This window comes from Rhinopithecus bieti, unplaced genomic scaffold, assembly GCF_001698545.2.
Source record: "Rhinopithecus bieti isolate Rb0 unplaced genomic scaffold, ASM169854v2 scaffold_30906, whole genome shotgun sequence".
In the NCBI taxonomy this organism is placed as follows: domain Eukaryota; kingdom Metazoa; phylum Chordata; class Mammalia; order Primates; family Cercopithecidae; genus Rhinopithecus; species Rhinopithecus bieti.
The window spans coordinates 122671-148546 of NW_016813269.1; the positions used below are offsets into that span (position 1 = coordinate 122671).

Here is a 25876-nt window from a genome sequence, read left to right on the forward strand (position 1 = left end):
TCCTACATCCCCTACTCTGTATCTGCCACACTGCTCAATAAAAGTTTATTGACTTACATTGTAAAATGGTTGTTTAATATATGAGTCATGATATAAATTTTTACATACCATAACTTACACTTTCAGATGGGTGTTACAGCCACTTTGGGAGCCTCTGTCTTAATTGAGCAATGTGGCCATTGCTCCAGAGGTTGCAGGAACCTCATTGAAATTGCTCTATGGCCATTAGATATGAGCCACAGTAGACTGTCCCACATCAGCTCTGTGGCCACACTTCACATGTATGCACTGTGTGGATGTATATATGTGCGTGTAGATATATATAGGATAAAAATGCAATATTATAATGTAACATGTATATATTACATTCTTATTTTGTTAGAGAAAATATTGGCAAAACCCACTAGCATCTCAAACTAACACCACTGCAACATTTGCAACACGCTCTCTTCCTTTCCTGTATCCCAATTTAACAAAATGGCATCTGGCTCCCACTGAGGTTTCAAAATCTTTCAGTATTTGATAGGTCAACAGTTATAATCGTATGTTGACTTTGCAATATACTATTTTAATGATGTGTTAATACAGAGCAATCCTTGGACGGGATTTCCAGAATTGCTGTTTTATAACTGTCAACTGGCATGTTAAAACTAACCTCAGTGGCGAGAAAGCCAATTGCTGGGGATGCATCGTGAGCCAAAGGATTGTTGAACGTGTGACTGGCACACACAGAAATAAGTTGGAAGTGAGCATGCAGAGACCTCTAAAACTTCTAAAGAACAGTCTGCAACGATCCTGGGAGGGTAGTTTGCAAGAGAATTTTTAAAGGGTACTTGGTATTCTAAAGGCTCAGTAGAAACACAGCCCTTAGGGCAGCCCCCAAGTCCCCAGGGATCTACCAGCTGACCCTCAGTGGAAGTTTCTGCATCTATGATGGGGCCAAGTCAGAAGTGGATAGTCCTCTTAAATTGGAGAAGGTGGGAAATAATGCAGGAAATGGAAAGGGAGGGAAGAGGGAAGGAGATGGATGTAGGGAGACAGGAGAGAATAAATACTGACATGAGAAAGGGGCAGAAAAGTGAGAGGGTAAGATCGGGTGCATGGAAAGATAAAATTTTGGAGACAGAGACAGGGTGGGGGGGAAAGAGCTTATTGGAGACTTAAGGGACCCTGTCATTTTCCCTGAGCCTCATCACAGCAGTGCTGGGCTGTTCGTAAATGTGGATAATGGTGGGATCTGTGGTAGCCCTGTTAAGGGCTGACGTTTATCCTGATGGCTCTGCCAGGAAGGAGTTTTGTTTTGGCTCTACTGGGCTCCATCTACCAATGAACTCTTTTTTTTGTTTGTTTCTTTTTGTTTTTTTTTTTGAGACAGAGTCTTGTTCTGTCACCCAGGCTGGAGTGCAGTGGCACAATCTTGGCTTACTGCAAACTCTACCTCCCAGGTTCAAGTGATTCTCCTGCCTCAGCCTCCTGAGTAGCTGGGACTACAGGTACACACCAGCATGCCTGGCTAATTTTTGTATTTTTAGAAGAGACAGGGTTTTGCCATGTTGGCCTCAAGTGATCTGCCTGCCTCAGCCTCCCAAAGTGCTGGGATTACAGGTGTGAGCCACCACACCGGGCTTCCAACAAACTCTGATTCACTGGGTCCTTTACCTTCTTTTTGCCACAATGGGATGGATTCCCCTAGACATGAGCATCTAGTCTTTTCCAGGGGAAACCCCAGTGTTCTCCTGAGAAATTCTAGGAGGAAAATCTTCACATTTCTTGGTCTTTTTTTATTTTCTAGACAGGGTCTCTATCATCCAAGCTGCAGGGCAGTGGCATGATCATGGCTCACTGCAGCCTCAACCTCCTGGGTTCAAGCAATTGATCCTCCCACCTCAGCCTCCCAAAAAGCTGGGACTACAGGAGTATACCACTACACCTGGCTAATTGTTTATTTTTTTGTAGAGGCGAGGTCTTGTTATGTTGCTCAGGCTGGTCTTGAACTCCTGGCTTCAAGCGATCCTCCCGCCTCGATCCTCCTCCTAAAGTGCTGGCATTACAGGTGTGAGCCACTGTGTCTGGCATCCTTGGTCATTTTTTAAAGTTGTCCCCCGAAATGCTGTGGCTGCTCAGGCTCTGAAAGGGGATGTCTTTCTGAGGAGGGCTTCTAAGCCATGGGGATGACAAGTTCACAGCACACGAGGCATGCCAGTGGTCCCTGGTTAAGGAAATCCCAAAGTGGGTGAACGCCCATGTCATGCTGGGTCCCAGTCGGCATGCAGGCTTGTCCTGAGGATACCATGAACCATGCAGTTAGAATTTTTATCTAGAGACACCAGATGGTGGTGCCACATCAGGCTTTTCAATGATCCTCTCCTAGACCATGAACGTTCTCTGCCTTCTGAGTCGTCACTTTCCGATTCCACAGATAAAATGAAAAGGCGAGAAAACAGCTTCTATCACCATGACAGCCACCTGGAAACACCTAACTCTGTTGGCAATGGGGAGCATTTGGAAAGTGGTAAGCATCTTTTCCTTATTGATTTACAACTGGTTGTCCAGATGTTTGTATCATTTGAGGTATAAGCCAAAAAAATTATTAGAATATGTTTGACTAGACATGTGGCTCATGCCTGCAATCCCAGCAGTTTGGGAGTTTGAGGCAGGTGGATCACTTGAGGTCAGGAGTTTCAAGACCAGCCTGGCCAACATGGTGAAACCCCACCTCTACTTAAAATACAAAAATTAGCCGGGTATGGTGGCATGCACCTGTAATCCCAGCTACTTGGGAGGCTGAGGCAGGAGAATTGCTTGAACCTGGGAGGTGGAGATTGCAGTGAGCCAATATGTGCCACTGCACTCCAGCCTGGGCGACAGAGCAAGACTCTGTCTCAAAAAAAAAAAAGTTAGAGTATGTTCTTATTACCCAGTATAAACATGTCCTGGTATAATCTTTAGCTTATTTGAAAATAATATAAACAATAGAATGGGAACTAACAAAGGTTAAGTATATTCACTTAGCAGGTGCACATGCTGGGCACCGGGGCTCCAGCGATACAACAGTGCTACATGAGTTCCATGTGTGGGGAGCTTGCTTTCTAGATGGGAAAGTGACACTACACAAGCAAAAATGTTAATAATACTGGGTTATGAGAAGTACTGAGGGGTGCTTAAAGACAGTAACTGTGACTGGGAGGCCATGTTAGCTAGATGCTTGGAATAGCTGTGTGAGGGGTCATGTGAGAGCTGAGACATGACAGATGCAGAGATTTCAGCAGTGGAAAGACCATCAGGATATGAGATGGGAGTGTTACCTAAGAGGGGAGCAGCACCTGCTGAGGCCCGAAGGCGGGAAAGAGGGCGGAAGCCTCGCAGACAGAAAGGAGATTGGCTGGGCGTCCTGTGTGGGAAGGACGGGGTAGGAGAGGAGGGAACAGGGGTCTGAGAGGACCACAGGGGTGAGAAACTATCAGAGGGTGTTAAGCAGGGAATGTCACTTATGTTTTTATTATGATTTACGTTTTTCCGATATTACCCTGGCTAGGGTGTGGAGAGTGTGTCAGAGGGAGACGGTCAGGAAATGTGATAGTCTGAACGTTTTTTGTCTTCCCAAAATTCAGATGTTGAAATTTAATCCTCAGTGCAGTGGCGTTGGGAGGTAGGGCCTATGGGAGGTGATTAGACCACAAGAGTGGCGCCCTCATGAATGGGATTAGAGTCCTTTACTAAGAGAACCCAGAGAACATGTTCGCCCCTTTTACCATGTGAGGACTCGGTGAGAAGGCAGAACCTTCAGGTAGGGTGGGAGTCCTCACCAGACACTGATTCTGCTGGTGCCTTGATCTTCCAGCCTCTGGAACTGGGAGCAGTATGTCTCTGTTTATAAATTACCCAGGCTAAGGTGTTTGTTATAGCAGCCCTAATGGACTATGATAGGAAGCTACTGCGGGGTCCTGGTGAAATGTCTGTGACTTGGCGCACAGCCACCGTGTGGCAGTGAAGATGGGGAGAAGTGGGCAGATTAGGGCCATCCTTTGGAGGTAGAACCAATGATATTTGTGGCTGAATTGGGTTGAGGATAGGAAGGGAAACCGAGGAAAGAAAGGTGACTTTGATGTTTTGATATCAGACATTAGTTGGTTAGTGGTGCCATTTACTGATTTAGGGAAGCCACAGTTAACCGGGAATTTAATTTGTAAAAAATCTAAGTTTAAGGCATATGGTGTACGGTGTGGTGTGCCACACAGATCCTCCCTCAGGACTGAGGGGTGTCCCCAGATGCCAGGAGTGGTGGCTGCTCACAGCTGAGTCTGTCCCCAGCACCCTCTCAGCAGAAGACAGCAAACTCTCAAGATGGCATTCGTCCTGTGATATATGAAGGCCTGCCCCCTTGCCTCTGTTTGAGACAACTGTTCCACTCTACAGCTCCCCATGGTACCTGCCTGTGCCAAATCCTTTCTCACTCATCACAAGATTCCCGAGGGCACCTCCCAATCAACCTCCCCACAAGCCTCTATCTCAGACTGGCTCCTGAGAACCCAAACTAAGGCAGATGGTGCCAGGAGTAGTCCTAGGAAGCAGACCCTAAAATAGGACTTTGGAGCTGCCATCACCTGCCAGCTGGATACAAGGACTCCCCCGTACCACCCCCCTCCCCCCACCAACCTCCCAGGAGGAAGTCTCTGGCGTCTGTATGGACAATGTTTAAGCCTCACTGATGGTGCAATAGCTCAGTCATTTGAAAGATACAGGGAAATAGAAATTCCAAGGCAAAGAAATGAAGTGGCTGTTGCCAGTGTTAGTGATGCACTGGAGAAAGACAATAAAAATGCTACAGATGATTAATCACTAATTTAAGGTGAAGTGTGAAACGAAGCCTTTATGTCTTAAGGGGGCAGAAAGAGCTGAGGATCAGGACAGGCTTTAATGGTAATGACTACAGAAGCTTCAGAGAAGGTTGAATTCTCAACTCCAGGAAGTTGGCTACATGAAGGTCAGAATCCTGATTAGGAAGGAGTGGGACTCTGGGATTGGAAGAGGGGGATACCTCAGCAAATGCCCTAAAAACTGTGAAACCCCACATTCTCTAGATGTTTTCCAGCCTGCAGAAGTGGCCCTCTCTTCCCTATTAAAGCGATCTATCACTGCTCCCTTGCTTACAGATGATGCTGAGGCATTTGCCTTGTAAGATAATACAAATGCTGTGTTAGAATCAGGATCTCCCCCACCTCCCCTCCTGGTCACCAGATTCCTAAGTCACAATGCCACTCGGGTGGAGGGGGAAAGGAACTAGATCCCGAAGGAACTGTAGGCCCTAGCAAGAACGGGCTGGAAGGGAACACCTTCCCAGCCCCCGTCTGATGTTCCATAGGAGGGTCTGAGGGAAACTCCTCCATTTCCCAAAGCAGTGAGGAGGTCCTGCTGAAAGGGCAGCCGCATTGTGGAGAAGTTCCAGCAGAACTGTCCCCTGTAGGTCATGGCTGACAGCAGGGGATGCTGTGCAGAACTGGGCTCCCTGATAGCAATTAGGCTAATAGGATCCCTAAATAAAGCCATAGGGTAAGCGCTTCACAGTCAGAAAAAGGGTGGGTGTAAGATCATGATGAGCAGCAAGGTCGGAGAAGGAGCAGAGGGGACTGAGCTACAGATAGGGGTTGGAAATAGTTAATAGAGCCCTACTAGGGCAAGACAGATGAGCAGCCAACTTCCCATCTATAACTCAATTCATTGTATATTTATAGTATTACTCAGTTTACACATTCAATAAAAAAGGATCACAAGAACAACCATCCTGTCAAACATGATATCTTGCTCAGTTTCCAGTCTGAACTGGTTTTCATGCCCAGAATCCATTGACTAAAGGAGAGGCTGGGTCCCAGGGAGAAGGGTATAAGTTAATTGCCCCCAATCTTTCCCCAAAGGAACCTACAACCATTTACTTGTTGGAGAGAAATATACGCAGACATTTAGAGGACTGTTGCACACAGGATCCAGGTTGACACTGATACCCCAGATACCGAGTGTCATTGTGGTCCGTTTCAGAGTGACGGGGGATGGAGTTCACATAATAAATGGGGCCTGGTCCAGGTTTGGTTCACAGTGGGTCTGGTGGGTCCATGAAGCCTCCCAGTGATTGTTTCCCCTTCCCTAAATGTGTACTGGTAATGGGTAGACTTGGTCCTTGGCCTGTAGGGTAAAGAACTACTGTAGTGGGGAGGGCCAAGTGGAAGCCTGTGAAACTGTCTCCCTCTCCCCAGGTGTATAGAGCACCCTTGACATAACTAACTCCATCTTAGAAAAAGACTGCATTATACATTTCTTTTTCCTTTTGAGATGGAGTCTTACTCTGTTCCAGGCTAGAGTGCAGTAGTGCGATCTTGGCTCACTGCAACCTCTGCCTCCTGGGTTCAAGCTGTTCTCCTGCCTCAGCCTCCTGTGTAGCTGGGATTACAGGCACGTGCCACCACGCCCAGCTAATTTTTTTGTGTCTTTAGTAGAGACGGGATTTCACTATGTTGACCAGGCTGGTCTCGAACTCCTGACCTCGTGATCCACCCGCCTTGGCCTCCCTCCATTATATATTTCACAGGGCACTTTGCCAACAAGGATAAGGAAACTGTTTTGCTTAGGAAACAAATAAAAAAATTAAGACTGCCTCCAACCAGATAAGGTCACAAATAAGCATACTCTTCTATTTAATACTATCAGCTCTCGCCAGAGGACTCTGTGACCATAAAAGAACAGCCCTTCAGCAGCTTGAACAGGCCATCTTAACTGACACCGTCTTGCAGTCACTTATGATAAGAACTTGGCATCTGCCTCCAAAGGCTCTGCCATATCAAAGGCGCTTCCTTGCAAGACCAATGGACCGGCAAACCCAGCCCAGGACTCCTTTTGTCTTACTTCCCCTGGCCTGGTTGGTTAATTCTTTCAATCTTTTTCTCTTGATGTTAAATGTTACTTTGTTTACTGTGGAATGTTTAATCTGTAACATTTATATAGTGACTATATATTATTATTATTATTATTTTTGAGACTGAGTCTTGCTTTGTCACCCAGGCTGGAGTGCAGTGGCGTGATCTCGGCTCACTGCAACCTTCACCTCCCAGGTTCAAGTGATTCTCTTGCCTCGGCCTCCAGAGTAGCTGGGACTACAGGCACCTGCCATCATGCCTGGTTAAGTTTTGTATTTTTAGTAGAGATGGGGTTTCACCAAGTTGGACAGGCTGGTCTTAAACTCCTGACCTCAGTTGATCCACTTGCCTCGGCCTCCCAAAGTGCTGGGCTTATCGGCGTGAGTGACTATGTGTACTATTGTGCATGGTTTGCAATATTGACTGACCTGTTGGAGGGGCTTGAGCCTGGGGCCCGTGGCTCTGACTGCCAAGTGAATGGATAGTACTAAGGAGAACTGCATATTTGGGAACTCCAGGGAACTCTGGGCTTCTGTGATTGAAATGCCATCAATAAAAGTCTGACACTGTAGAAAGATACAAACGTTTGTGGACCTGGTTATCTCTAATCTTGCACCACTCATGACACCAGGCAAGACAGTAAATCAATAGCGATGTTGCAACCCAGTGAGAATAGCATATTTGATTGTCATTCTTAAAGACCTAAAGGATGCTGCTGTGGTTGTCCCCATCATATTCCCACACAATTCCTCAGTCTGGCCTCTACAAAATTCAGAGTGGATCTTCTCTGACCACAGTGGACTACTGCAATTTTATCCAAGAATAAGCCCCATGCAAACTGCTGTGCCAGGTGTGGTATCTTTGCTAGAGCAGATTAACATGATTGAGATGCAAGGAAGACGGTCAGTGACTGGGGGAGGCATTCATTTCCATCCATATTAGAAAGGAAGAGTTGGGGCCAAGGAAGTGTGACAGACACAAGTTTCCACTTGTCTTCCCTGGGGCTGATGTTAATTCTCTGTTATGATATAGCCTGAGAGGGCCTGGATTGTAAAGACTCTCCCAAGAACTTGGGCTGATCCACTATATCTGTGACATCATGTTAATCAGACCAGATGAGTAGGAAGTGGCAAGTTAACTAGAGGCCGTGGTAGGACACATGGACTCTAGGCTGGGGGAGAAACGTCCCACGGAGATTCGAGGGCCTTTTTTTTTTCTTTTTTCTTTTCTTTTTTTTTTTCTTTTGTTTTTTTTTGAGATGGAGTCTCGGAGGATGGAGTTCTCGCTCGCGCTGTCACCGCAGGCTGGAGTGCAGTGGCACGATCTCAGCTGCACTGGCAGACCTCCGCTCCCAGGTTTCGAAGCAATTCTCCTGCTCAGCCTCCCCAATCGTAGCTGGGACTAACAGGCGGCCCGCCACCTTACGCCAGCTATTTTTGTATCTTTAAGTAGGACATGGGGGTTTCACATGATTGGCCAGTGATAGGCCTTGATCTCCTGATCTCATGATTGCACCCGCCTCGGCCTCCCAAAGTGCTGGGATTACAGGCATGAGCCACCGTGCCCAGACTGAAGGATCATTTTATCGGTGAAGTTTGTAGGAGTCCCGTACCTGGGGGCATGTCAGGACATGCTCTCCAAAAGGAAGGACACTTATTGAATCATGCCTCCCCTATCATTAAGAATAAATTACAATATGCCAAAAGCCTCTTTGGCTCCTGGAGGCAGTCCAAGGAGAATCGTTCCCTGGCAGTAGGACTGAGCCTGATGGAACTGGCTCCATGTGCCACGCTGGACATCAGCTGCTGGACGGTGCCTGTCATGTGCCTTCCCTCCTTTTAAAATAGGGAGTGTCTGCAGCGGTTGTCTTATGCTGTGGACACCATCTTCTCTGGACCCTCTCGGTGGAGGGAAGAGGATGTCTCTCTTTAGTTCACGGGATTTTTAGAACCAGTGCTCAAGGCCCTGTGCCTGGGGAACAACGCTGGAGGAGCCACATCGGCACCTGATTCAGGGGATGCAGTCCTGAGCCTGATGCTGAAAGGAGATGAGATGGGGGGAGGGGTGAGTGTATTTTGCATGTATGTGTGAGTATGAAGGTTAATTTTATACATCAACTTGCCTGGGTTAAGGGATGCCCAGATGGCTGGTAAAACATGATTTCCGGAAGTGTCTGTGAGGCTGTTTCTGGAAGAGATGAGTGTCTGAATCCATAGGCTGAGGAAAGAAGATCCACCTTCACCAAGGTGGGTGGGCACCATCCAATCTGCAGAGGGCCAGAATAGAACAGAAAGGCTGAGGAAGGGTGAATCTGCACTCTCTGCTGGAGCTGGACCATCCGTCTTCTCCTCTGCCCCCAGAACTCCCATTTCTCCAGCCTTTGGACTGAGACTGAATTGCAGTGGCAGCTTTCCTGAGTCTCCTGCTGGCAGAGAGCAGATGGCAGGACTTCTTGGCCTCCAATCATCATGTGAGCCAGTTCCCATAATAAATCACCTCTTATCTATCCTCTTGGTTCCATTTCCCTGGAGAACCCCAACTAATACAGGGGATGTGTGTGAATCTTCTAAAAATGACCATAACAATGTTCCCCACTCCACCTGCCCTTCCAGAACCCTGACACCACCCCCAGCAAGAGGTGGGACGCTTTGTCCCCTCCCCTTAAACTCGACTAAGCCTTTGTGCCTGCCTTGCTCTTACAGTATGGTGGGAGTGACGCTGTGGAAATTTGGAGTTGTCACAAGAGGTTGTGCAGCTCACTCTTAGGATGTTTGCCACCAAAGTCTCACCATCCCTTAGAGAGGCCCCTTGCAGGTGTCCCGGCTGATGGTCCTAGCTGAAGTTCTGACTGACAGCTGGCATCAGCGGCCACAGGTGCAAGACCACAGCCTTTCTGACCCTTCCAGTCTCTACTTGTCCTTTGAGCCACCCCAGCAGAGGTGAGTGGCCCTCCCCAAACCCCCTGCTCAAATTGCAGATTTAGGACAACTATGAAGCGCTATCTTAGTCCCAAAGTTCCTGGGGGATTGAGTATGCATGTGGAGAGTCATGCGTGAGTACAGAGGTGGGCCAGGGTGGCTGTCGGGGCCCAAAATGTTCACTTGGAAAATAACAGGATGTACGTGGTTTAAAAAGTCTTGAGTCCAGGTAATATGACCTAGGGAGAAAGTATATAGAAAAGGGTGGAGGGCTGAGCTTGGGGCACTTCATCACTAGCCAGATGGCGGGGAGAGGGGAGGAAAGTCAGCCGTGTGTGGTGCTGCAGAGGGGCTGTGTCAAAGGGGAGGGCTGCTAGGAGCTGGGGAACAGGACACTAGGATGTCCACGCAACCTGATGCCATGAAGTCATTGGTGACCTGTCAAAAAGAGCGTTAGTGCAGAGCAGAGGGTGAAAACCAGGGGAGTTCATGACCAGAGGTGAGGCGGTGTGTGGAGTGCTGCTGGGGTGGGGAGGGGGATGTCAAGTGACAGTGGGAGGGCTGGCTTTCCAGGAGGGCTGGGCACTGCTTCCTTGTCAGGTAGAGAAGGTGGACACATGCAGATAGGTTTGTACCTGGAAGCAGAAATGCAAGGGCTTTTGCTGAGACCTTTTACAGAGAGAGGGTGCTGCAGTAAAAGCTTCCAACCCCAGCCCTTCTAGTCTGTGTCCAGGTCAGTGGACAAACCCCCAGAGGACATCCTGACCTTTCTCTCTTCAGAGCTCTGCTCTTCCAGCTCATTCCCAGCTGTGTGCATCTCCAGGCTTCTCTGTCCTGTGGAGCTGTGGGCTCCTGAGTAGGACTTCTGTTCCTTTGCATTCTCTGTGGTTCTAGGAAGTGCTTGGTCCCTGACAGATGCCCACTCGACACTTGCTGATGGAGAGCTTGTCAGTTTCATCTAACAAAGTGGAATCACTGGGGCCATCCAGGAATCGAAGCAGAACATGAAAAAATTCCATGCAAACAGGGCTGTTAAAAGCCAACCCGCCAGAGAGTGCAGAATGGAGGAAGGACAAGAGGGTTCTAACACGTCCTGGAGGCAGGTGGGCGATGGTTCTCGAGAATTAACACAAACCACGGGTTTTCCAGTGACCAGAGGGCTGTGGGCAGTATGTTGTCTGTCAAATTATTTATTTCGTTAGTGAGATTTCTGGGTGCTACTCCATTTTTTTTTTCTTAGATAGAGTCTTGCTGTGTTGTCCAGGCTGGAGTACAGTGGCACAATCACAGCTCACTGCAGCCTCCAACTGCTGGGCTCGAGTGATGTTCCTGCCTCAGCCTCCTGAGTAGCTGGGAGGGACTACAGGAGTATGCCACCACACCCAGCTAACTTTAGTAGACAGGGGTCTCACGATTTTGCCTAGGCTGATCAACTCTTGGCCTCAAGCGATCCTCCCATGTCAACTTCCCAAAGTTCTGGGATTACAGGTGTGAGCTGCTGCGTCTGGCCTGCTTTAGTCTTCATAGAGGGCTCTAAGGTTGTGCGTGTGGAGGTTTCTCCTGACTCTGGGAGGAGATGGACTCCCCATCCCTGTAAGCTGTGACATGTGTGTTCCATGTCAGGCCCAGATGGCATCCAAATGGCTGTGGTTGTTCCCACTGGGGTGGTGGCGTGGCACCCCTGTCCTGTCCGCAGTGCTGGGGGATGTGCGGGGCCGTGACTTGCCGTCACATCTGCTGGCGGAGGGAAGCTATGAGGGCTGATGGCAGGGTTGTGGGGTGGGGGTATCGGGTGGAGAGTTCAGCATGGCTCTCCAGCCAGCATGGCCAGGGCCTGCACTCTGCAGCACAGGTCTTGGAGCCTGGGCTGCTCTGCCAGTGAAGTGGCTGCTCTACATCAGATGCACAGGCTCACAGCACAACTGTCAGACCCTCAGGTCCCCACCCAGGGTTTTGCAACCACAAAGGGATGAGCCCAGGACTGAAAGATTTGTTAGCACCCGCTCATGGAGATGCAGCCATCCCTCAGAACTGCATTTCCCAGTGACCTCTGACACCAACTCTAGCTGTGGCCAGCAGGCTCCCCGCAGCCAAGTCCCTGGCAAGCCAGGTGACCGCCACAGTGGGGAAGGACACAGCCTCCCCGTCAGCCCTGAGGACTGGCTTTCGTCTTTTACTTCACAGACAGCTTAAAACCATTATGGAAAAACATTTTATTACACATTTTCAACTTGCTTCCAATGAAATGATTAATTTTTCATGTATAATGGCATCCAATGTTTGTCTTCTGTTTTTTTTTTTTTTTTTCTTTCAAAACCAGCACCAAAAGGAAAGTAAAACAAAAATACCATGGGTACAGTATGTAATGCAAGTTAACTAATTGAAAATATATACATTTGACTCTGAAATGAAAAAAGAACAATAGTATTGCCATTGAGGCTCTTTTCCTGCATTCTGATCATATCAAGCCATGGTCAACTGAGAGGGTTTCATTTTGCACCAATAAAAATAGCACCATAGGATCGTGAGGCTCTAGTTAGTAACACGTGTGCAAGCACAAAGGTACAGTACTTGAGGGACAGTACAGGGTGTTAACAACACAGAAACATCATGGCTGTGATCAGAATCTAGTGGAACAAGATGATGGTTTCACTGAAATCACTGCTCGTGCCATGAACAGGAAGGCAGGCTGGTGGATTTCAAGATAAGCTAAAAGGCCGGGCACGGTCGCTCACTCCTGTAATCCCAGCACTTTGGGAGGCCGAGGCAGGTGGATCACAAGGTCAGGAGAATGAGACCATCCTGGCTAACATGGTGAAACCCCGTCTCTACTAAAAATACAAAAAAGTAGCCGGGCGTGGTGGTGGGCGCCTGTAGTCCCAGCTACTCGGGAGGCTGAGGCAGGAGAATGGCGTGAACCCAGGAGGTGGAGCTTGCAGTGAGCCGAGATTGCGCCACTGTGCTCCAGCCTGGGCCACAGAGCGAGACTCCGTCTCAAAAAAAAAAAAAAAAAAAAAAAAAAAAAAAAAAAAAAAACAACAAAAAAAAAAGATGAGCTAAAAGAGCTCCAAAGATGCGGACTTTAGGGGAACTAATGGGGGTATCTGACAATAACCCAATCAATCCTTTTCATTCTGAGGGTGTGGGGCCCTTGCCAGGGTGACCAGGGGGCATATTTAGAGGCCCTGGGGCCCATGCAGGAGACCAAGCTAAGGCTTCCTCAGTGAGCTAGCTCAGCTCTGCTCCTTGGCTGCAAAAGTCTAAATGTCTTTTGGTGAATTAACAGTTCATTTGGGGATGAAGGAAATGGAGTCTCTGTTCCCCCAAAATTTTGAGGGCTTTGTGAAAATGGGGATTCAGGGGAGTCTGCTGGTGGCCAGGCCTGAGGGGGAGGACAGTGTTCTGCAGAGGCCCCAGGGTGAGGGTGGGCCGAACCATCCTGACACTTTCAGTTCTTTCCACAGAGGCCCCAGGGTGAGGGTGGGCCGAACCATCCTGACACTTTCAGTTCTTTCCACAGAGCACCCACAGAAGTTTCTCAACACTTCTCGTTGATTCAAGTGGAAGTGAGTAAATTCCCTGACATCCCTACCGCTTCTCTGCCTCCGGGGTAGTCAAAACAAAAACACAGCTCATTAGACAGGGTGGAGAGGGCAGAGAGGTTTCTTTCTGATTTAAGCTAACTCTACTGTTGTAACATCTAACAAAACAAAACACAGAAACACAGCACCAATAAATCAAGAAGCACTGGGAGATGATCCCATGGAAATTAGTCCAAGTGAGACCTTCTGTCTGAAATCAGGGAGGAGGTGTGTTTCTTACGGTAAAGTCCTAGAACATAAGCACCCATGAAATGCCCACCAAGTTGGTGACCAAAACAGGCCTCCTGGCATCTAGGGTCCCTGTTTCCAGCCTTCCCAGCCTCCTTGCAGGCAGAGTTCTACCATCCTCTGTGTTCTCAAAGAGGCCACTCTGTTCATCTGCTACCAGGCGTGAGGGGGCTGCAGGAGGGAAGGACCTTCATCATGCATCATCCTTGACTCACCAAGAAGATGGGTCAATGATGACAGGCGTGATGATAATGGCTACCACAAAGTCTGGGCTACAGGAAGGCTCAGTGGGTGTGCAGCAGTGCAGGCCAGATGGTGTTCCTCCCCTGGTCCTGCCACATCAGGCTGCTCCGTGCCAGGATAGAGCAGTCAGGCCTTGCTCTATACATCCTAGGCCTGGGTTTTTGTCCTCAGAGGTCCCAAATGTCGTCTTCAGATAAATGGCCAAGGTTGGAAGAAAGCCACTGGGATGTGGTACAGCACCTCTAAGGTGCAAAGCTTTAGGAAGTGCGGGCCAGAGTGGCTGCTCCCGGAAGGTGGGCCAGGTGCCCATCTGCCCCAACGAAGCTGGCCCAAGCTTACCTTTGCCTTAGGCAGCAACCCCATCACCACAATTACCGTTTCCCACTTCACAGCACCTTGAAGAAAGGCCCTTCTGTTTCCCTACATGGTGGACAGCAGAGCTCTGAAAATTAGATGCTTCCCCAAACCCAGACTCTCTCGGAACATTCTTCCCATGTGGGTGGTGTGAACTGCGTGGCACTGTTGTCCTCGTTGGCATACATAGATTTACACTCTCAGGGACGAGACTTCCAAGGCAACACCTAGGATTTAGAGACTATGTTGTCAGAGACAGGCATGGAGGCAATGTCCTGGTTCTCATGTGGTCAAGAAGGTAGATGAAGAGAAAACGTGGGCTCAGCAGCCGCCATGGGTAGAGGCTCACCAACACCTGCCCCTCCCTCCAGGGTGTCGCCGGCTTTCAGAATAAAGCCTCTTCTAACATGTCTCATTTTTGGGATGTTTCCTCCATGATATACCAAGCACTGGGAATTCAAATGTCGAAAGCGAGCCAAGACAGGAACACTAAAAGATGTCTCTCTCTTGACGGTTGTCTGCCAGAGGTGCTTCCCTTCGAGGTACCTGGAATCCTAGAAATTAAAGTTATTTTGTGACTCATGCCTACTTTTTCCTCACTGTAGAAAGCCATCCAGTGGCTGTTAACAATATATTAAGTACAGAAGCTTTAATGGCAAACGTCAAGTCCACACTCATGTTCTATGCAGTTGTATTCTTGTGGTAGCCTTGTGGGGGCATGGTCACAAGGCTGGTACGCTTGGGGGTGGGCGGGTTTCAGACCTCGAGTCTGAGCTTTGAGCGACCCCCGGGGCTGCGCGTCACGAGCTTGGCGGTGGCTGGCGCATCTTGTTTGCATAGAAGTCCCTGCAGGTCTGGCAGCAGCGCTGGTACCACCGCATGTCCTGGCAGAGGTTCTTTTCTCGGATGACCCGGCAATACACCGTCCACTGGTCTCGCGTGCATTTGTAGGTCAGAGCAGCTAAGGGGACAAAAGAGAACACCCAGGGTCAGGGATGGCCTAGGCATGTCCTTGATGCATGCCCAGGGAGGGCTTGTGGTCCCACCATCTGGGCTCCCTCACCCTTGTGCACATGTCAACCCTATGCACTGATTAGGCCATGCCTCCTCCCAGGGCACTGGGGGTGCCACTTTCTGTCACAGGGACGCACCCTTGCATCCAAACCCAACCACATGACAGCGTGGTGGTCTGGCTGCCTCTCCAGGGAAGAGGGCACAGGCTACCTTGCTTCCAAGCTAAGTGGCACTTACTGTTTTGTGGCTGAGGTTACCATTATTGTAGGCATTTATAAAACAGGACGACATGGAACAGTGAACATCAAAGGACCCCAAAAAGCATGAGGCCCTAGACATACAAGTGGCCCAAATATCCTTCAGGGTCTTGATTGTACAGAGAGAAGGCCCTGTTCAAGGGCGGTCTCCGGAAGTCACCAAGCAGGCCCGTGCTTGCAAAAGCCACAACTATACTTCTGCCAGCCCAAAGGCCTCCCCGGAACAAAGATGCTACAAATCCCCTGCATTTCAGTGAGTTTCCAGCCTCAGGTAAGAAAATATTTCTCAGGGACGTTTATTTAGCAAAACAAAAACTCTGTTAAAAGGAATCATATCATTGTTTTGTTTGTGTTGAGACGGAGTCTCACTCTGTCGCCCAGGCTGGAGTGTGGTGGCGTTATCTCGGCTCACTACAGCCTCTGCCTCCCGGGTTCAAGCGATTCTCCTGCCTCAGCCACCTGAGTAGTGGGGACTACAGGCATGTGCCACCACGCCTGGCTACTTTTTGTATTTTTAGTAGAGACAGGGTTACACCATGTTGGTCAGGCTGGTCTTGAGCTTCTGACCTCAGGGATCCACCTATCTCGGCCTCCCAAAGTGCTGGGATTTACAGGCATGTGCCATCACACCCGGCCAGATCTTTAAGTGCTCCTCTTCTCCTCATATCACCACTGACCTGGGGCAAGAACTGGTAAGAGGCCAGGTTCTGAGCACCCAGGGCCAAACCACGCACAGTCTGCAGCCCTCCACCATGCCTGTCTGCCGCTCGAGCCTCAGCCTGGAGTGTGCCCCATATGTACATCCTCATGGCATCATGAAGGATGCCCCTGGAGCTTTCATTTCTAGAAAGAAGCACCTCCCTTCACATTCCTCATGCACAGGAAACCTACAATGTCTGTGGAACATTCTTCTGTGTTGGGCAAAAGGGTGAGGGGGATGCTCAGGGGCCTGTGTTTGAGACGGCAGTAAGGAAACACCACTTCCACAACAGGGAATGGAATTCCATCTCTGAAGCCTCTTCCACAGAACTGACAAATGTCAGCCTTATGTGACAAGTGAGGCCCAAGAAGGGGGCTTTCTAGCTGAAAGAACCTCACCATCAGGGAGGACTCACTGGGCAGGAGACACAGCAGCCCCCGGGGAACCGGGGCCAGTGAAGACACTCACCAAGGCGAGGGGAGGTGATGGTGTTGGCGTTGATCCTGTCGTTGCAGACCTCCTGGTAGCACTGTCTGTAGGGGGCAGGCTTCGAGAGGGCGGGGCACTCGCTGCCGTGGCGCCCTGTGACCTTGTGCATGCACTGCACCACCCGGGACTGCAGGCCCTTCCCGCAGGTCGATGAGCACTGCGGAGACAGGACAGCCTGAGTGGGGGCTGAGACGATGGCCTTACAATGCGGCTCCCCCTAGGCTGGGGCATATGTCATGCCCAGGCACTTGCAATCATTCAGGGCAAAAACAGCAGCTGCCTGATGGAAGACTTTCAAGATGTTATGGAATGCCTGTTTGTGTCTCTGCAAAATGCAGATGTTGGAGCCATGGAGGGTGGGGGCTTTGGGAGGTGAGTAGGGTTAGCTGTCATGAGGGTGGAGTCTCCATGCTGGGAATAGTGTGAGAAGGGAAAGAGACCCAAGCTCGCTCACTCTCCACCATGAGAGGATACAGTGGTCTGTAAATCAGGAGGAGGGTCTTCACCAGACACTGGATTTGTTAGCACCTTGATTTTGACCCTCCACCTCCAGAACTGTAAGGAATAAATGTTTAAGCCACCCAGGCTTTGGTACTTGGTAACAGCAGCCAGTGAGACTTAGATGTGAGACAACTGCTGATAATAGTAACTCCTGTTAGCTGCATTCCACCGCTTGCCTCTGCTCCAGGCTCTGAAGTTTCTGAGATGGTGAGCAGCATGGCTTGGTGGACCCCAGGAAGGACTGGGCCTGTTGACCACAGAGGTCTCCCCAGCACTATCTGCTGAATGAGGCTCTGGGGCCTCTGCCCAGTCATGGGCATGGAGAAGAGCCCGGTAATGACTGGGGCTGAATTTCCCACAAGCCTGGAGGATTAGGGCTTAGAATTAAGTAAAAGAAAACAAAGTACAACCTGTCTTGCATACCAGAGTCACACACTAACATGTGGCTGACAGTTAATTTAGACACACATCCCTGGCTGCTGGTATCTCCAGCCCTAGCATGAGGAGGTGGCGTGTTTGCTAAAACCAGGTCAACGAAGTTGAGCAGAGGCCCCCAAATTCCCAAGGAGTGGACCTGGTAAGACTTTGCTCTGTGGTGGTTCTCTGTCCCTCCTCTTCACTTTTTTTTTTTTTGAGATGGAGTCTTGCCCTGTCACCCAGGCTGGAGTGCAGTGGTGCAATCTCTGCTCACTGCAACCTCCACCTCCCTGGTTAAAGCGATTCCCCTGCCTCAGCCTTCTGAGTAGCTGGGATTATAGGCACCTGCCACCACACCCAGCTAACTTTTTTGTATTTTCAGTAGAGACAAGGTTTCACCATGTTGGCCAGACTGGTCTCAAACTCCTGACCTCAGGCAATCTGCCTGCCTCGGCCTCCCAAAGTGCTGGGATTATAGGAGTGAGCCACCACGCCTGGCCTTTCTTCACACTCTTTAAAGCATTTCCCAGGCAGGAACTGGCCAGGTATCTGAGTCCTCTACTCAGATCCTGCTCTTGAGCTTTTTGGCCCTCGCTTTCTCCCAGGAGCCCTTGGAACGGTCTCTTCTCCCTTACATTGGCCTCTTCCCAGGAAGACAGCCAGGTCCATGAGTATACTTTCTGTCTGGTGTCTACCAGAGCCCACACAACCCCTGATTTACAGGGTTCTGAGAGCACTCAGCAAAACCAGGTCGGCAGCCCAGCTGGAGTTAGTAATGGCACCTTGGGGTGGAGAGAGGGGAGCAGGGCCTGGAGGGTTTGGGCGCAGCCTTGTTCTCTGAATGCCACACGTGGTGAGGGAGGCAGGTGCTCTGCAGATCCCTGTGCTTCCCATGTCCTCACTCTTGGTCCTGACCCCGGCCTTGTTGGAGAAAGGACCTTCCTGGGGGCCATGCGGAGTCTCTAGACACAGGCCGAGTGGGAGGCGGTGGTGTTCCATCGGTGCCTGGGAGGGCTGTCTGCTCCCAGGAGGGGTTTCTGCAAGCCAGACAGATTCCTCAGCTTCCTTGCCTGACAAGCAGGTTCATGTTTTGTGTGTGTTTTTTCACTTTAGAATGATGAACATTCAGAGGGAATGTTGCTCTAAAGGGGCACCGGTTTTTTCAGCTCACAAAGGAGGTGTGAAAATCACAAGCAGCTCCCTTGTGGGCCCCCGGCACGTTCAAACTGGAACCCGGGCTCTGACCCAACAGGCCAGGCCAGCCCTAGGGCCTCCACTTCATGCCTTGTTCCTTTCTTAGATAAACCCTTCGGAGGCTGCTTATGACCTTACAAACACATTACACATGCAGATTTCAGGGTCCCATCCCAGACCCAGCAGTCAGCATCAGGCACATGGAAGTTTGAGGAGTGCTGAGCTTGAGGGATGAAGTCGCACAAGGAGGTTCCAGCCTTGAACACAAGACAGGCACTACAGCAACGTGACTCTTGCCCTGTTGGCGTTGGGGGCACCTTGGAGGAAGCTGGCTGCACACTGGGATTTACTGCATGGAGCTACCTGGTGAGCTTTGAAAAATCCCACACCAATACAATCAGATGGTGGAGGAGGTCCCAGGACTGAGGGCTCAGTGTTTTTAAAGTTCTCCAAGTGGTTACAATGGGCATTCAGAACCAAGAGCTTCTGACTTAACCTGAACCTCCCCGCAGGGCCCTGTGGAGAATGCAAAGAGCTCTCTTTTCTTCCTGTTAAGGAGTAGTTGTGTCTTTCCACACACAAATACGTATAACTAAGCAAGAACAACATCCAGGCGCAGCCCTGACTGCAGTTTATGGCCAGATGACAGGTATGCCTGAAGGTAAGGGAGCAAAGGCTTTCAGTCAAAATTCTTTTTAGAGGTCAGGCACGGTGGCTCATGCCTGTAATCTCAGCACATTGGGAAGCTACGGCTGGCAGATCATGAGGTCAGGAGTTCGAGACCAGCCTGGTCAACATAGTGAAACCCTGTCTCTACTAAAAATACAAAAATTAGCCAGGCATGGTGGTGTGCACCTGTAATCCCATCTACTCAGGAGGCAGAGGTAGGAAAATCGCTTGAACTCGGGAGGTAAAGGTTGTGGTGAGCTGAGATTGTGCCACTGCACTCTTGTCTAGGCAACAGAGTGAGACTCTGTCTCAAAAAAAAAAAAAAAAAAAAAAAAAAAATCACTTATGAAAGCAATCTGGTAAGTAGTTGTACCCAGAAATTGAGAGTCCACACAAACGTGGTAGATGAAGGAAAAGGCCAGTGTTCCCAATGCAGAACAAAGCCACAGAGCCAAAAGCTAAATGCAGAGAAAAGTCATGCCAATCCCCTGCAAAACCATGCAACCTGTCCACTGATAGCAGGACACAGACTGAAAAAGGGCAGCATTTGAGTGAAGTCAGATATGACCACGTGTCCTCTGGCAAACCAACAGGTGACTCAAAGTGGAGCTGGTGACAATGAGACCAAGATCGTAATCACTAGGTTGCACCATACAAAACTGCTTATATTCACCTGTTTTGACCTCAAAGCATCCATTTCATAAGGCTCCATTTTATAACACACTAAAGAAAATAGTAGAGTCCTGGAGCAAGACGGCTGAATAGGAACAGCTCCAGCCTCCAGCTCCCAGCACAAGCAACACAGAAGATGGGTAATTTCTGCATTTTCAACTGAGGTACCGGGTTTATCTCACTGGGGAGTGCCGGACAATTGGTGCTGGTCAGCTGGTGCAGCCCGAACAGCGAGACCTGAAGCAGGGCGAGGCATCACCTCACCTGGGAAGCGCAAGGGGGAAGGGAATCCCTTTTCCTAGCCAAGGGAAACTGAGACACACAACACCTGGAAAATTAGACAACTCCCACCCTAATATTGCGCTTTACCAAGGGTATAGCAAACGACACACCAGGAAATTATATCCCACACCTGGCCGGGAGGGTCCCACGCCCACGGAGCCTGCCTCATTGCTAGCACAGCAGTCTGAGATCTAACTGGAAGGCAGCAGCGAGGCTGGGGGAGGGTCGCCCACCATTGCTGAGGCTTAAGTAGGTAAGCAAAGCCACTGGGAAGCTCGAACTGGGTGGAGCCCACCACAGCTCAAGAGGATGTGGAGAAATAGGAACACTTTTACACGGTTGGTGGGATTGTAAACTAGTTCAACCATTGTGGAAAACAGTATGGCGATTCCTCAAGAATCTAGAACTAGAAATACCATTTGACCCAGCCATCCCATTACTGGGTATATACTCAAAGGATTATAAATCATGCTGCTATAAAGACACATGCACACGTATGTTTATTGCGGCACTATTCACAATAGCAAAGACTTGGAATCAACCTAAATGTCCATCAGTGACAGACTGGATTAAGAAAATGTAGCACATATATACCATGAAATACAATGCAGCCATAAAAAAGGATGAGTTTGTGTCCTTTGTAGGGACATGGATGCAGCTGGAAACCATCATTCTCAGCAAACTATCGCAAGAACAGAAAACCAAACACCACATGTTCTCACTCATAGGTGGGAACTGAACAATGAGATCACTTGGACNTACCATGAAATACAATGCAGCCATAAAAAAGGATGAGTTTGTGTCCTTTGTAGGGACATGGATGCAGCTGGAAACCATCATTCTCGGCAAACTACCACAAGAACAGAAAACCAAACACCGCATATTCTCACTCATAGGTGGGAATTGAACAATGAGATCACTTGGACACAGGAAGGGGAACATCACACACTGGGACCTATTATGGGGAGGGGGATGGGGAAAGGATGGCATTGGGAGTTATACCTGGTGTAAATGACGACTTGATGGGTGCTGATGAGTTGATGGGTGCAGCACACCAACATGGCACATGTTGTGACATGGCACATATGTGACAAACTTGCACGTTGTGCACATGTACCCTAGAACTTAAAGTATAATAAAAAGAAAACATGGCACATATACACCATGGAATACTATGCAGCCATAAAAAAGGATGAGTTCATGTCCTTTGCACGGACATGGATGAAGCTGGAAACCATCATTCACAGAAACTATTACAAGAAAACCAAACACCGCATATTTTCACTCATAGGTAGGAACTGAACAATGAGAGAACACTTGGACATAGGGTGGGGAGCATCGCATACCGGGGGGCCTGCCAGGGGCTGGGGGGTTGGGGGAGGGATAGCATTGGCAGAAATGCCTAATGTGGATGACAAGTTGATGGGTGCAGCAAACCAACATGGCACATGTATACCTATGTAACGAATCTGTACGTTGTGCACATGTACCCTAGAACTTAAAGTATAATAAAAGAAAAAATAAAAGATAAAAAAAAGAAAAAGAAAATAGTAACATTTCTAAATTTGAATGTTCATAATGCATAACTTTAAATATGAATGTGTAACTACATCAATACATTACTTAATGGTAGGCATTTAATGAGTCCACTTATACCACTAGAGACTTTTATATCTAAATGGGTTATGTAATTTAAAAGAAACCCTGCTTCCTGGGAAAATGGGCTTACCATATAATCAGGGTTCATTTCTGTGAACTGGCACGTATGAGGCCCACTTAAGAACAGCGGGCCGGGCACGGTGGCTCACACTTGTAATCCCAGCATTTGGGGAGGCTGCGGTGGGCAGATCACCTGAGGCCAGGAGTTTGAGACCAGCCTGGCCCACATGGAGAAACCCTGTCTCTACTAAAAATATAAAAATTAGCTGGGCATAGTGGTGAGCGCCTGTAATCCCAGCTATTTGGGAGGCTGAGACAGGAGAATCACTTCAACTCAGGAGGCAGAGGTTGCAGTGAGCCGAGATCACGGCACTGCACTCCAGCTTGGGTGACAGAGCAAGACTCTGTTTCAAAAAAAGAAAAAAAAAAAAGGATATACCTGCTGACTGCTGACCTGCAGGCAACACCAACATCCCTTTTCTCTTCAGATCTTTTCTTGGGCCATTGGCCACAGTGCCGCCTCTACTGCAAAACATGTACCCAGGAGGGCAAGCCAGGCATCTTCCTATTTCTTCCTGGAGAGAGGAGCACGAGGTGGGGGGCTGTTGGATTTCTGGGGAGGAAACTGCACAGATGGATGGAGGAGCCCACCTCACTCCCCTGCATCTCTTGAGGAGCTGCCCTACCAGCTGGGGAGTCAGCCCCACAGCATCACTGCTGTTAAGGGGCTCAGGCCTGCAGGAGTGCCAGGAAGGGCTTCCGTTTCCTTTGTGAGGATTGCTAATATGTATGTGAAAATCACACAAGGGCAAGGGCTTCACCCCGTGGGTCTATTAAAACCAAACGCAGCATTGGCAAAGTTTCTGCCTGGAAATGATCAATGACCATCATGAAACTCAGGCATTTAAGGTGACCTTGCAGACAGATGTCCCCTCTGAAAGGTCTTAGTCTTGTGCAGCCTGCTCTGGGGCTGAGGGGAAAAGGCTGGCATATGGCACGTCTCCAGCATATGCAGGTGGTGTGCTTGTTCTTCCCAAGGGATCCCTCATAGGCCTCCACGGCAGCGTGGAACATTCCACAACAATCCTCATGGCTGATGCCGGCCACTGAGGTTGGCAGGGGTCCATGTCTTGCTCAAAGTTGCAGAGGTAGGAGTGGCAAGTGGTCCAGCAACTCCCATCTCATGGACTGAATTCCATCCTCCTATGTGAATAAGAGGTTGTACTGAATGGAGCTTTAATTGGAAGCGGGAATCAAAGAACCAGGTCACTGCCCATCTCCACCATTTACTCATTATCTTTCCTAGCATGGGTCACTGGCTTTTAATTTTCCAGTCTATAAATAGAACTGCTCCATGAGATCATGGAAGGGTGTCTCCAAAGTCCTTCAATAGGGACAGGTGTCTGTTCTCACTGTTCACTAGTGTCGCCATGAGGCAGGGCCAGGTCAGGGCCAGGCGTGAGGTGGTTTTGAGGGCAGGTGGTCCCAAGGGCTCTGTCCCTTGTAGGCATTTTACTCTTATCAGAATTAGGGTTTGCTTAATTCTAGCTGGAGTCCTAGTGGGCGCTGTTCACACAGCTGTGGGCTATGGGTGGCTCTGGCTCACCTGGAAGAATTTTTGAGAATTTTGGGGTGTTTGCTTAACTGCCTGGAGCTGTGTCTGGGCCACCCCCCTGGAGGATGCTTCCATGTGTTAGGTGAGAAGACAAGTTACAAAGTGGCATGTACAGAAGCCACCCCGTTTTTAATATAGATGTGTGTGTACCTATGTAACAGTTTGGAAGACAAACCATTATAAAAATTTACCATGTCAGCATATGGTTTCTGGGACTAATTTTCCTTTTAGTGTGTTCTATAGTAAGAGCTACTTTTATAATTAAAAATAAAACTGGAGAATTCTGCCAATGACTCTTTGGTGTAACCAGCTGGTGGCCCACCATCCTGACCAGCTGCATTTTCATTTGAGCTGAGGTGGTGCCAGGCCTGCCCTGGCCTAAAATCCACAGGTAATATACTCTCCTTAACCAGAGTTTTGATGGAGAGGCTGTGCAGTGTGGGGCATCAGGGGGAAGGGGGGTCTGTTGGCATGCTACATCCCCACTTAACTAGCTGTGTGACCTCAGGCAAATGACTTAACCTCTCTGAGCCTCAGTTTATTTGCAGCATGAGGATAATAAACTTTCATTTGTAGAATTGTCTCCTGGAGTAGACGCAGTGTGGAATAGGAGCCTAGCGGGGGGTCTCAGAGTGGAGCTCAACAAATCCTGCTGTTATTATTCTCAACAGCAAATGCACGGCCAAGAGCACAGACAGCTGGCCAGGGAGCTCCTGGAGCCCAGCAAGGCACACTGCGTCACCTGGCCCACTCCCTTAGTACTCCCTGGGCTGCCCTTAGGTCACCAGGCCCTCCACAGGCAGGTGCAGACAGCCCTGTCTGCCTGGCTCCCTGAGTTGATCTGGCAGCCAGACCTCAGGGAGCACAATTAGAGGCTGTTTTGGTCCTGAAGACAAACATGATTCCAGACAGGTCTGAAGGGGTTGCTGTTGAAGGACATCCTTGTAACCTGAGCTGGGCAACCTGAGCTGGGCGGTGGTGGGAAGGATAACAGGCTCACGGGGTGAATTCCTTCTCTGTTGGCCTCCCCTGAGGCTTCAGCTTTAATTGAACAGTGAGGAGACTGCAGTGTCTCCTGATAGCATCAAACTTGCCCCAAGCATTGCTGTGAAGCCATTTTTTAGGCTTTAATAATCCAAGCAAACAGATCTATAAAAAACATATCTGGTCTTGTTTGAAGCTCTCACTGACAGTCCTTTTGTCAAGGGGCTCATCACATCCACATTTCATGTGGCTTCTTAAGACTCAGGTAACTGAGACAGAAATGGAGGCAGCAATATATTTAACCGAAAAGCTCCTTGCCAGGAAACCTGGAGTGGAGCCCCCTCCCCAGCAGGTGCCCACAGCTGTGCATCAGAGCTGGCCACCCGGTGGAGAGGCAGCCTCCACATCCGCCCATCACCCTTCCCAGGCAGGGAGGGGGTGTCACTGGAAAAACAGTAACAAAATTGTTGATGCGCAAAGGGCGAAATGTTCATGGCAACAAAGGTAAAGGTTCAATTTGGATTTACTCACGTGCTTTTTTGTGCAAATTATTTCATGAAGTTACTGTGAAAAAGAGATTTCCTTTAGGTAGAGTTTCCAGCAAAAAGAGAAAAGATGTTAGATTCCCCAGACCGATGTGATAGTGAGACACTGTGCAAGCGTTACTAGCTTCTTTAATAATAATAGAAATGGCAGTCGCCATCGCAGCTGGGCCCACCTCCTGCCTGTCTGCTGTGTACAGGGCACCGGGCTTATGTACGAGCTTGTTAATCCTCACACTGACAGCTGCTGTGGCCAGAGCTCAGAACACAGTAGGTGCTCAATAAGTGGTGTCTGCTGGGGATGTGGCACCACCTTTCAGAGAGGCAGAATGTGAGGTTTCAGAGTGTCCATGTGAGTCTTCCCAAGCCACATGGCTAGCCTGCCCCTGCCTCCCACCTGCCCGCACCACCCCCAACAGGGAGGAACCAGGTCTCCATCACCCCTACCCTGATGACATCCTTCCCCACAGCGGGATTCCCTTCTCCTAGCTTCTCCCAGCTGTAAAATCATAACTGTAAATAACACCAGATCCCAAAAGGATGTTTTGAGAATTAGCTAGAGGAGGCTGTAAAGCTCTCAGGAAGAGGAAAACACTCCAGGAATGTCAACTGCACGCCTGGGCTGTGGTTC

At 49.2% G+C, this 25876-nt stretch overlaps 1 protein-coding gene across 1 annotated transcript in view; it reads right to left on the reverse strand.

Moving 5' to 3' along the window:
• Positions 1-13470: 13470 nt before the first annotated feature.
• The window catches only part of ADAMTS17 (ADAM metallopeptidase with thrombospondin type 1 motif 17), a 371310-nt gene continuing 358904 nt past the window's right edge, over positions 13471-25876 (reverse strand). Inside the window, 2 exon segments of the mRNA XM_017847918.1 lie at positions 13471-15211; positions 16690-16867. Of these exon segments, the coding sequence (XP_017703407.1) occupies positions 15051-15211; positions 16690-16867 (339 nt within the window). The 3' untranslated portion in view covers positions 13471-15050.